Below are 13488 nucleotides of genomic sequence, written 5' to 3'. Positions count from 1 at the left end.
TATATATATATATATGGATCATATATATATCATAGTAAATATATGTCAACAGAAAGGAAAAGTTTAGTTAATTCTGATATTGTGTGATAGCTGAAGAAATCAATTGAACGAAAGTTACAATGAAATACTCTTGTTCTCTTAGAATGTAGAAAACATCTTTCTTTGTGCATGGGGGGTGCTCAGCATTCAGGTCACCGCTGCTCCCTCTGTCCCGTTGACATGAATGATGCATGCCTGTGTGTCTCGACCTTTTGTGGTCACTCCTCAACACCTCCAGCTGGGGGCACTGTTTTGTCTGTCAGTCAGTCTGTGGTATTTTCCAACCTGTTCAGGAGACACTCTGCTGTCAGATGGAGCTGTTTGTCTCTGACCTTGAGAAAGATGAAAGACAGCCTAAACCCACTGGAGGCTACTGTACTCAGCATTCAAATACACAAACCTTACCGAGACAAGACTGTCACACTTTCAGCCTAGAGACAAACGCACAAACCAAGAAGGGAAGAAACAAGGTGACAAATGCCTTTTCTTTTTTCTAGCTACATTATAAATGCTGTCATTTCACACTACTTCCTTTTAAAAGCTACTTTTGAAGCTGCACTTGTGAGTTGGTCATAATCTTTTGCTTTTTTTTTAGATCACATCCATCAGATGCTATTTGTTTACAACTATTATACAAAGTCAAGATGGAAAAATAAAGCTTAATAGAACAATAGAATACAGTATAGTTTTCTCACTCTTTTCAATCATTTTCACTGATTAATAGGCTAAATAAAAATGGAACCAAAGTAACAGAACTGCAGCTAACCATTATTTGCATATTTCACTGGGGCCGTAATTGCACCGGTGACTGACTTCCACACAGCCACAATAGTTTCTAATCCAGCACTGAATCGCTAACTGTGAGATTCCCCGTGAATGACAGCAATGAAAGGCAAGGCAGCTTTATTTTTGTGGCATATTTCAGCAACAGGGCAATTCAAAGTGCTTTGCATAAAAACAATTAAAATACGAGAATAAAAGTTACAGTGCAGTATAAGTAATTAAACATTAAAGAACAGTTTAAAATATGAACTTCAGTATAATAAATTAACAGTATTTAAAGAAAAGGCAACATAGAAAAGAAAGGTCTTCCTCCTTGATTTAAAAGAACTGAGAGTTGCGGCAGACCTGCAGTTTTCTGGGAGTTTGTTCCAGATATGTGGAGCATAGTGTGAGTGCTTAAATCAGTAAAACTCTCCTTATTATATTATCAGTATAATCTATGTAAATTTCTTTACAATATTCCTTAGGGGAAAATACACTCATCTAATCTAGCGGTGTTTATAATGTGATGTTTCACCTACAGTATGTCTTATGGCAATGATGTTAATGTATCACCAAGCATTTAAGAATGGTGTTAATGACCAATAAATGTGTAATCATCATTAGACAGCCCACTTAATGTGCTATTAGCTTGAAATTATACCAGAATAGATACTAACTGTTCATTTTAGAATTGTTTGTGTTTGGTCATGCTTGAAGACTTGCTACTGAGCTGCGGAAAGCTGAGCCCAACCCGCATCAAGTTCCACGTCCAGGCTGTGTATGTCAAATCTCGGGTCAGAGGTTATACACTGACATTGCCTGCTGTGCTTGTAACTGAGAACTATAGAGCACATCTTGAGTTGCTGCCCCAAGGCAATGGGAGAGGGACAGATACCGTTGGTGCTCCAGTCCTAAAGATAATTGCAGAAGACATCAGCACCAGAGTTGAGTGGAGCAAGCGATCCCGCCCCTCAAAACAGGCCATTACTTTCCTCAGGGCAGCAGAGCAGCAAGCACCCTCAGGTCTGCAGGAATCTTGACAACTGCAGGGGACTGGAAGCTGCTGGTGGATCTGAAGAAAGAGCTCAACTTTCCTAAGACCAAATATCATTCTCATGTCCAAATCGTCCACGCACGTCCTCATATTGGAGCTAACTGGCAAGATTGCTTGGAGTAGGCCTTTGGTAAATACAGGCTAGGTGCTTCCATGTTTAAGTTTGATGCAGCACGTTCCTTGGCCAGAGCCTAATAGAAAAGCCATGTCAAGTCAAGTTTATTTTTATCTTATTTTTATCTTATTTTTATGGCCCAATGTCACAAATTTGCCTTAAGGGGATTTAGAATCAGTACAGAACATGAAACCCTCTCTCCTTAGACCCTTGATTTGGAAAAGGAAAACCTTGTCCCGAACAAACCGTTTAACAGGGAATACATGTTAAAGAGCTCAGTAAGAGCAGTTGAGGAGGTGTCCTTGTCCTAAGACGGAAAGACATGCAATAGATGTTGTGGCAGAGAGCGCCTTAAGATGGTTAGAGTAGAATCATGTGGCAAGATAGCCACAAACTGAGGTCTATTCAGCCGAAGCAAGGTGGCCTGGCGGAGGGTGTATGATGCTGAAATACCTGAGAATGGCAGATTTCATTTCTTCAGTTGATTCATGAATAGTCTTGAAACAGAGTAAGTGTACTGTAAACAAGTGTTTAATCTCATCCCATGCAATTATTTTAAGAAAAGCACTTTTGCTCACATATGTATGTTGTTAAATATAACACACATGTACTAAGATGGTAATTTTCTGGAGCAGAGTTGCTCAGCTCCTTGCCAACCAATTACAATATTGTCTATAGTAGAAAGATCTAATTTGTTAACAATAAAAAACAGCAACACCAAACTACTGTTCACTGCCAAGAGAAACTACTAAAACCTCTTGCAGTTTGACTCAAACCAGATGAGTTTACTATCCTAATTGGTCTCAGTGGGTAGAGCATCAAATGTGTAAATAATTTTCTTTGCACTTGGCCTGCTCTATCTTTGCTTTCCTTCTTCTGTAAACGGAAACCTGTTCCTGTTGGAAGTAATGTCCTGTAATTCCAGGAGCACATCGTTTTTTTTTATCATGTAGCCTTAGGTAAGAGACCAGTGTTCAATCACAGCCACCAATCTTTTTTTTTTTTTGTGATCCACCAATGCACCAGCCACCAATCTTACAATACATATCAACCAGAGTGCATGGCCACCAATGTCTATTAAGGATAATAAATTGCAGATGAGGTTTCAACTGTTGCTGCAGCATGTGCAGTGGGATTGAGGTTTTAAGAGACTCAGGTTACTCATAATTAAGAACATAGCTTGAAGCAGGTCATACCCTCCACCGGATCAGCTTTTGGGGTTTTGATTGGGCATAAGTCATTTCATTTCTGTTTGTCTGGACTATAGCACAGCAACATAAACTTAGTTTCACATTGCATAATCATGTCCTCCAATGCACACTCATACTGCTTTTATGTGTTAAAGGTGCACTGCCACACAAAACTGTTTTTACTTTCATTTTTTGAAATATGTTAGGTCCATATGTGTTTGTGTTATGTCATGAATGTGAAAATGAACTGTTACCTCCTCTGTCAGCTCTAGCCACTTAAAAGAAATAAGCGGAGAAATCAGGCCAATTACAAAAGCTGATGTCATGTTGCCTGAGCTCATTACTATGCATGAGCTTGCCAAGTTGCGCTGGGTAAAGGATTCTGATAGCCAGTATCTATACCTCTCTACAATGTCTTAAAACCAGGTAACCAATGCATTTTTTCCACAAAAAAATGTTACAGAATCCATGGTAGAACTTCAGGCATTACCACAAAGTTATAAAATACTTGTGACAGGGCACCTTTAACACTTACAGTATCAATGTAGTGCAACACAAACACATACACACACACACACACACACACACACACACACACACACATTCTGATGGATATAGAGACCAGCAAATAGTGAAATGTCAACATTTTATGACAAACCTGAATGAAAGCGATTTCTTATAGATGTTTTGTGCATTCGGATCATAGCAGCGTTGTAGAGTGATTTACGAGCAGCTGGTAGTTCATTATTTTATGGGAGCTGAGGAGGGAAAAAAGGGAGAAGGAGCTTGACCACAATCACAGAGGACACAGCAATGCTATTAGTTTTCCAGTGTAACTACATAATCCAATGGCCCAGAGATGTGCTTCAATCAGACACTTGGGAAATCCATCCCATTTCATTTCATCAACTCAAATCAATCTCATATCACCATTAAATGAATATGCTGAGATGAGATATTTTTACCAAAGGGAACTCCTTTATTACCTCTACCTTTTATGATTGCCTGTCTCTTTTCTCCATGGTGTATAAAGCATTCTGCTCCTACATGTTTTAAACCCATTTTGAAAAAAAAAAACTAAACAAAAGGAGGTTGTATTTAAAAGCACCCGTTTGCACTCATATTGAAAAGGATTTTTCAACAATAGGCTTACTTTCATCCCAAAAAGCAATTTTATATAAGGTGTATCTCTTTGAAACTTCAAAGAACAATGCTTTGTTCATTACAGTGTTACAAGTAGCAGCTTTAAAATACATGTTGACTGCTGCTTAGCCATTTCTAATCCAGTTAAAGCTTGTGGTTTTCTCCCCTGCTCTATCTTTGTATGCTGGTGGTGAATATGGGGATGCTGCTGGTTTCAGTGATGGTGAGACTGCTGCACGAGGCGAGTCTTTGTTAGCTCTGGGAAGGCTGGGCTCCAGCTGGCTCATGCTATGTGCAAAAGTCAGAGAGTCCCTCAGCACTCAGTGCAGGAGGCGAGCTGGTTGATTGATTGGGATGCACACTAAAAATGCCCCCCCCCCTTGTTTCCTCCTCCTCCTCCTCTTGCCTGTTCTTGCTTGCGGAACACATGTGCCTCTCCTACTCTCCATTTTTACCCTGCTTTTTACACAAGCATTCATGCTGTCATCAGAATCAGCTTCATGATTACACATCTGTACATGTGGATAAACAATGGTACATACACACACACACACACACACACACACTATAGAAAACTATTGTTTTTGCATGATTAGAACATGTGTATCTGGATATGTGAATGCTCATTAAAATAACTGATGTCTGCAACATTGGGTTCATTCAAGGCATCACATTTGCAGTCATTACAGATAACTGCCAGAGCATTCTCCACACTTCGTTTTGCTCTAGCAGAGATCCCTAACGAATTCATCATTCCAGACAGAGAGAGAGGGCGCATGGGATAAAATCTATTTTCACACATTTGGTGTTGCAAGTGTTTGTACCGCGTCTCAGCTTTGAATGAATCTTCCAAGTGTAGGTGGGAAGCATGGAGTTGAATAAACAGGAGGAAGAAGGGGTGTGTTAGAATCACCGACCGCTTTTCAGGACTCCAGCGACGACCAGCCAGCCAGTGTCTGCTGAACGCGCGTGTGCGCGTATGCGTGCGTACATGCGTGTGCATGTGCGTGTGTGTGTGCCTGTGTGTGGACCAGCAACCAACACACACTTAACATTCGTTCGCAACATGGCGTTGGAGCGCCGAGAGACACGACGGCTCTCCCCCGACTAAGCTTATTGTTCGGAAATCCAGGGGACTGTTAACCAAAGAGACTTCAACATTTACAGAGAGTCATTTACGCACCGGCGGAGACAAAAGCAGATTCCAGCATGTCGCTATAACGGTATAGCTGGTTGTATAGACGTACGCTGCTACCCCACTGTTGGAAATCAAAGGCTGTACATGGCGGTGGAGAGTACAATTTTGCTGTTCTGTCTTCTTTCGCTGTTTTGTGGTCCATCCAAGCAAGGTAAAAGCACACACTTTGATCTTCTGCATGTTTTTCAGTGGAGTGCATGTGTGAGCCAGCGGGACACTCACATTACACTGAAGTGCAGTTACTAGAACACAAGTGGGCTGTGATAAAAGATAGGAGAGCTACTTGGTGAATTTGCACCTTGCACGGTAACATCCCTCCGTGTTCTGTGTTCACCTCATGTGGCCTCACTGAATGGTAGGGTTGGATTGTTACTTGGTGGGTTTCTCTGACAGGATCGCGCTGTGAGGCTTCGGCGTTACGAAGTTGCAGCCCTGAACGGTGCCACGGAGCGGCCAAAGGGCTTTGAACCGACCGGGGAAGTTTGAGATCACACATGGGATGGATGGGGCTCATTATAAAGACGTGGAGTCAGCCTTTGGTGTTTAATTCACAAGAGTGGAGCGCCCTGGAAGCAGCTCAGTCTTGCATGTGTCGATTGCTTTGCCAAAAAAACAAAAACAAAAAAAACAAATCTGAAGTTTTTCTCACGGTTTAATAACCAAATGCGAATCTGTGCACATGGTGGTACACTGGCTCAGAAAGCTGAACGAGAGGGTTTTAAGGAAAGAGTCATTTTGTCATCAAAAGGACGTTCTCTATTCACGATCTTGTTAAAATTGGAAAGGAATGTGTCTCATGGTGAAAGATGCACAGTAGCAGTTTTATTTCCTAGACATTTGCGGTGGCTCCAGAGAGGGAAAGCGTGCTTGTTGGAGAGGGAAGTCCGCCTACACAGGGGGCTTCGAGTGGGTATAACACTGACCACAGGATGTAAATGACCAAGACCTGTGCAGAATGGCACTGGATAATTCAAAAATATAAGAAGTAATACGAATATAAAAAAATATATAGAAAATGTTTAAGGACATTGGTTTCTGACATTCTTCGAGTTATAGATTGAACAAGAAAAACAATTGGCAGATTTATCAGTAAAGAAAATGATTGTTAGTTGCAGCCCTACTTTGATTTCCCACCCAAGTATTATGGAGCAGGGGCACCAGATGAAGTGAACTGAAGTCAACCTTACTTTGACTTAAATCCTAACATCCTGATGTGAGAACAGGCACACTATCACATCTGGCTACCTTCGCCTGCTTGTGTCCAGTACCTGTAATGTCTACAATAGTTTGTCATATTTCACTGTTGATATCTTGTGTTAATTAATTGGTTCATTAGCCCATGCAAACACTACATACACTGTTATTATTCACTATTTCTCACTTTGACAGTCCAATTTTAAAGTACATCTCTTGGCAAAAAAAATCTCTGCTTAAGGATTTACATTGTTTTACAGTAACGTGGTTTGTGGGTGTCATGCAACACATATGTAACACACACTTTCTTTCATAACTTTGCTACTATTTCCCTTTGTCTCATCAGCCAGTACAGTTGTGTTTAGTGCATAGCTGCATTATGAAAGTTTTTCTTTTATTCTTCTACTTTGTCTGGGGATAGTACATAGATTTGCTGCTGTTGAAACCTTCTTTAATCTCTTATTATGACATAATCTGCAGTAATTATTACCAACATGATAAGAAACAAAGGAATATTGTGAAAAAGGATTGGTGTGGTGGTGGAATGAATATATCACAAACTCTAAATTACTCTGGCACATCCAGGTAGACAATGACTCCTGCGAAATACTGCAATCTTATCACGAGTTCCATTATTCATTGTTCAATTATGCATATAAAGGCCTTATGGAGGGATGCTTCCTTGACTTCCATCTGATCTTATGGTGGAAGGTCAGATGATGCAATTTATATACAGTTAGATTAACCTGCCCTGCAGACTTCAGCAGTGACAGAGTAAGGAATTACTACCCTTGAGAGCCTCCTGACAGGAGAGTAAGTGCCACACACTGGGGGAGATATCATCCAGATGATGAAATCTCTTGCGGGTAAATGGTGATTGTGATCGAAGTTGTTTGTGATAAGAGTGAAGAGGAAATTGAGTTATTTGCACTGTGAAGTTTATTATTAAAAGTTGGTACCAAGCAGTTTTGACATTTGGTCGCTTTTATAAAATATCACATTTAAAAAATGACTGGAAGAACATTAAACAAATCCAAGACTAACATCCATTTAAATAATTAAGAATTGTCATCAAAATGTGCTTTACCACACATTTGTATTGCTCTGCACAAACTGACAGCATCCTAATACATGTAGTATGGCTAAATAATTACATGTGCATTGTTAGTAGTCCTCAAGGCCAGTTAACAACATGGCAACAACATGGCAACAACTTGGCGTGTGCATGTTTCTCTGCGTGCATTTTGTTGAGTTTAGAAAGTTGGAGCATGAATGTTGTGGTTTTTAGTGGTTGTTAGAACCAAGACTGGTGAGTGGGGGCAGGGTGTGATTCTGGGACGTGGATAAATTAACGGGTGCTGGCGGGGTGAATTTCAGGGCAAGGGTCATTGGTACATCCACAAAGAGCTGGTTTTGTCCATTCTAAAGATCAAAAGGAAGTATGTCAACTTCACTTAACATATCACAAGCAAATCAATTGTACAAAAGTGCCTGGGTGTCTGTGTGCTCACAGTCCATATAGTTATTAACAAAACATCTGCACTCCTGCAAGACTTTATGAGCAAAGCAGTCTGATTATTGTAACGTCTTTAGCATTTTTATATGCATATGAAAATTATAAACACAGCAACAGTTGCATGATGAAGAGTTGGCACTACACCGACACAGAATTTCATATGAGGTAATTTACCCTGCGCCAAATTGGTATTTACTGCTTGTATTAACAGTTCATATTAACTCTTATTAAACATCTCAATCCTCATGCTTATTGGTTTTGTACCAGTTAGTTTGGATTGAGCTCACATAATGTGTTTCTGCATTGTCCAGCTTACACAGTAACACTGTTGGGAGATGCAATGCAGTCACCTTTAATTCCACTGGAGGAGCATAGTGTGATAAGCCTTGACTTAAGGGAAGAGTACTTCACTTGACATTTCTTTCTCCTTCTTTAAACTGCTTATTATGCATATCTATGGGTAAAAGTATGTCTGCAGGAAAATAGTCCGCAGATACAGAGAGAACACACAAAGTCTACACAGAAAGACTGCAAACTGATTCTTACTAATACTAGGTGGTATCACAGATGTAACACTTTCAATCAGGAAATAAAATTGATTCTGAAATATGAACTAAGCTATGACAAGAACAGTTTTTTCTAAACATTGTCTCCCAACTGTTGTTGTAAGTCGCAAGCATGGGTTGAGAGTAAAATTCATCCAAAGAAGAAAAAACATGTGAGTGAGAGCATGGAAGGCTTGAATATTTGAACACACGTAACCCAGTTTAGCTAAGTGAATACTATGATGACCTTGATTCTAAATGAAGGTGTCCAAATGAGCAGCATTTTCTCACATGCTCTTGACATGCCTGTGACAGCTTTGTGACAGAGCGCATGGCTGCCGCCACGGTAGCGAGGCGCTACCTATTTTAGCTCTCGGAGATTAAACTTAATTGTTTCCTGTTTATTTGTTTAGAGTGTTAGGTTGTTGATTATCACATGGGTTTAACAACATCTGTTAACCTAGCCATTCTTCAATTCCCCACAGTAATACCGTAACGTTCTTGTGTGCACATTTAAAATCCAATACTCCAGTAATTTATATCTATGTACAGTACATACATCGACACATTGCTTAGGGGAGACAGCTTTAGGAAACACCTGAGGGAGAAGGAAGTAAGTCTGTTGGATGCCCTCAGTGTAGTTACTTGATGTAAGGTCAATTTACTGAACAGTTGTATTCTTAATTTGGGGAATAGTTTCTATTGACTCACCAGTCAATTACCGTTATTTTCTTGAAAGAGTGTCTTCTTCCCATAAGTTGGTTAATTTTTGTGTCTCTATTTTTGCCTCCACGGCCTTAATTGGGAGATAAATAAAAAACCCATCTTTTCGACTTCATCTCTGACTCATGTTTTACACCTGCTCACAATTACGCAGTGACAGATACCTACAACAAGCTTGTTTTATACAAAGTTAATATCTGGACTGAACACCCAAGGAACATTAGCTGTAGGAAACTGCTGAAGTGACCCTGTGCAATGTTGGGCATGGTGGTGGGAGGAATATGTTTTTTTTTTTGAGTCAACCATTTATTCCACACATTGCACCAGGGTACTGTGGGGCAAAGTCCATTCTCTAGCTTAAATATCATGCACATGTAAAGTTACACGAGGGGTTACATTTTTGGCTGGGCACTGTATTTAGAGGAAGATATTTTTAATTCAGTGAGGTTGGTGTGTTACAAACATTGCATCTTTAAAAAAAAAAAGTATGAACAGGGTTATTTGTCATGACATTTTAAAGTTTTTCCACAAAATGCAGAAATGTGAGTTTGCTGCGTAGTGAAGTGAAGTGAAGTTGCATCACTTGAATGGCATTATGCATGAAAATCAAAAAACAGCAATTTGTTCCCAACAAATTTCAAAATGTACTTAAAATTTTACACAGACCTTTTTTTTAAATATTATTTTGCTTCTTTTTACTTACATTGTTTTCCATCAAGCTAGGGGTGTCACAACTCCAGAGTTATGTCAAGCAAAACCAACCAAATGATAAAATTACTAACAGTGTTAATAATTATTGATTGTTGGGCAATTTAAACAAGATAGTAATACAAACCTGAGCTACAAAACTTTTACATTTTAGTCATCATATAAGCTGGACATTTCCATAGAAAGTGCAAAAAGAGCTGTGGGGAGCAACAAGCTTTTTCTTTACTTTGACACTGTAACATTTACAGCAGATACAACGCAGCAGGGACAGCCCACATTTTCCTCCTCGCCACATTTTAATGGAAGTCCAACACTCTTGTCTAATGGCCTCTGTTGGTCTTCCAAATATTGAGAAAAAAATCTGGCTCAGAAATTGAAGTTTCCTTTAAAACTTGTTTTTTGTTTCTGGCACTAGGGTTCTGGCTGCTGGCTGCTGTTATTTATGGTACAGATACTCAATACTCCTAACCCAAGACACAAACCCTACACAGTCAAGTTGTTGCTCTGTTGTTCATATATTCTTTAAGAGTCCAATGGGCGCCTAGACCATGACCATAGTATGCAAGGGTTGCAGCTGCATTCTCCAAAGAAAGTAAGTCCAAATTCCTTGAATCAGTTACATTTATTATAGCAGTCTAATTTGCGTGTTTTCCAGTTCATGAGTGTACTCGTCTTTATGGAGAAAAAAGCTTACGCAACTATCCCTTGAACAGGTTCTCTGTATATTCTTCAATCTCTTCACCAATATACATACAATACGGCATTTAGGAATATGAACATTCAGACTAATTTTTGAACATCTATTACCTCAGTCCAAAATCTCTTGGAACAGTTGCACAATAAATGCATGAAGGTACCATGCCTACCACAGCTACGCCAGCACAATTCCATTTTTTAAATGTATGTCGTGTAATATAAGCTCTATGCATGATCTTAATTTGTATAACTTTCTACCCTGCACAATGGGGTATTGATGTTGAACGTTTGAATATGGAATCCCAATGATGAACTGCTGGCTGATCTGATTATGTTGTGCCAGTCCACTCCAGTGAGCTGCTGGTATTTTTTGGAGGTTATCCTTCATTCTACAGTTTCACATACTCCGTGGTATCAAAGTGGCATCAGAACAAGTAGCAGATTAAAGTCATCAACCGAGTACAGCATGCATGCACATACAGTGAAGGAGTTGTCAGTCAGTGCACTTATTGGAAGTTGCTTTGGATATAAGTGTCAGCTAAATGAAATGTAACGGCAAATAAGCCGAGGGGTAGAAATAGCCACAGAAAAAAATGATCGTATAGACTGGATAAACAGCCCCTCGGGCAGGTTGATTTTCCTTATCCACTACAGGAAGATGGAGTCAATGTTGTCTCCATCTTTATGTCCCTTAAGAGTTGACATCCGTCTCCTTCTGAACTCATCTGTAATTTTTTGCTGTGTTCAGCTCCCGTTTGTTACGTCTACACCAGAAGGCCAGCTGTTCACCCTCCCGCATAGTGGCAGCTACAACATTTTGTATGTATGCTGTCTGTAGAACCGCTTGGCCTTGACTGTTACTGCCCATGTGTCTTATATATAGTGTGTGAAACGGTTTTGAGCTCACCAAAAGATTATGGTTATTTTGGTTAGTAAGTCCAGTGGGTAAATGTGGAAAAATACATTATATCCATTCTTACCTTCCATTCATCCATTTCCTGTAGCAGATTAAGAGATCCCATCCTTAATGACTTCATGTGATTGCATTTCTAAATTAATTGATGTATAAATGAGGTACTTATTTATATTGCCGCTTTACTGACTAAGTTTTAGTTGCTAGCCTTGTTTGAACATTGGGCCCAAACTTATTGCACTCTTTCAATATGTATGTGAGCATACATGTACATACACAGATCTCTTGAGACTTAAAAACAGATTTTGTTGGACAGCAGTGCCTGTGAAGAATAGCTCATTACACATTAGCGTGACATTAAGTGTGTGTGTGTGTGTGTGTGCGTGTGTGTGTGTGTGTGTGTGAGTGTGTGTGTGTGTGCGCTGAGGTACATTTACCCCATGTGCCTGTCTGCTCGCTTGTGTGTAAGCATGGGTGTGTCAGCTGCGATTTGTTAGTGCATCTTGATCCCCTCCCCAGAGTCCATGCTAAATTAGGATGCATATTATTTAAAGGTGCCCTGGGCTGAGTTTCAGCTGGGTATATTTGTGCAGTGAATATGTTGATTTTTTATGGTGCCCTGTGTGCGCCTATTCATGCTGCCAGGGAGGCAATTTGAGGCACAGAAGTGTTTGTATGAAAGCCAAAGTCTTGATTTTGTCTGCAATAATTTTAAATGATTTTCTTTCCTAGGATCTTCACAGCACTGTGATGAATGTATTTTGTTTTCATTAATGAACAGCACGGTCTCTTAGAAATATATAAAAATAAAATGTTGTAAGCTAGTGATAATTTTGCCTTAGTATAAGCAGACGTGTGTTTACGACTAGCCTTGGTTGGATCTTAAGTAAAAGAAAGAAAACAAATTCCCATGTAAACCTATGACAGAGGTTAATATAATATAATAAGGAAAATGCAATAATTTCCTGAAGTTTGTATTCCATTATGATGCAATTTTAACCATTAACCATTTTCAGGCATAAAACATTTCAGGGGTTGTCTGTCTACCAAAGTAATGGCTTTCACATGTGGTTCTCAGTGATGGAAACGTTCCATTTGACTCTTTTCAATACTGACAGGAGGGTTACATAGAGCTGCTTCAATGGCATTTGGAATGATGTGCACTAGACAAGCCAGGTGCCAAGGTGAGAGTTTTTCATATGCAACGGGCTGTAAAGCTATCTTGTTATCTTGCCATTTGAAGGAGAGCTCTTTCTCTAATTTGGCCATCACACCAATTTCTATTTTTTTTCAAAAGAAGTACAGCTTGCATAGCTCACAAATGTTACATTTAAGAATTAAAGCTACACCTCACAGTCTTTTGTGAGCCATTTGTAGAATATACACAGATATCATATGTAAGAGGATTATACTCTTGAGTGGACCTTTACCAGAAATTTGAATGCTTTATTTACACTTGGGCCATGTCAATTTTTTTTCATCAAGGCAGTCAGATAATGCCAACGTATAAAATTGGCAAAGCATTTACATTGCCGAGAATTCCTTATAGGACCCTAAATGTAATATTCTTTTATGGCAATTGTTTGCCTTGAGTGCACCTTTATTGCATACAGAGTGTTATGGGACATACTAGGAGGAGGACCCAAAAGCAGAGGCAGGGCAGGCAGGTAGAACTCAAAAACAAGTTTA

At 39.6% G+C, this 13488-nt stretch overlaps 1 protein-coding gene across 3 annotated transcripts in view; it reads left to right on the top strand.

Moving 5' to 3' along the window:
• The first annotated feature begins 5174 nt into the window (after window positions 1-5174).
• The window catches only part of igdcc4 (immunoglobulin superfamily, DCC subclass, member 4), a 60198-nt gene continuing 51884 nt past the window's right edge, over window positions 5175-13488 (top strand). For 2 of the 3 annotated variants that reach the window (XM_034878908.1, XM_034878899.1), the window contains exon 1: window positions 5175-5655. In XM_034878908.1, the coding sequence (XP_034734799.1) occupies window positions 5589-5655 (67 nt within the window). In that variant the 5' untranslated portion in view covers window positions 5175-5588. The remainder of the gene's footprint in view (window positions 5656-13488) is intronic. The other variant, XM_034878890.1, reaches the window with a different exon arrangement.

The sequence above is a fragment of the Etheostoma cragini genome, chromosome 1, assembly GCF_013103735.1.
Source record: "Etheostoma cragini isolate CJK2018 chromosome 1, CSU_Ecrag_1.0, whole genome shotgun sequence".
NCBI classification, from domain to species: domain Eukaryota; kingdom Metazoa; phylum Chordata; class Actinopteri; order Perciformes; family Percidae; genus Etheostoma; species Etheostoma cragini.
The sequence above is the reverse complement of the archived record's forward strand: the minus strand, read 5'-3'. Positions and strand labels throughout refer to the sequence as shown.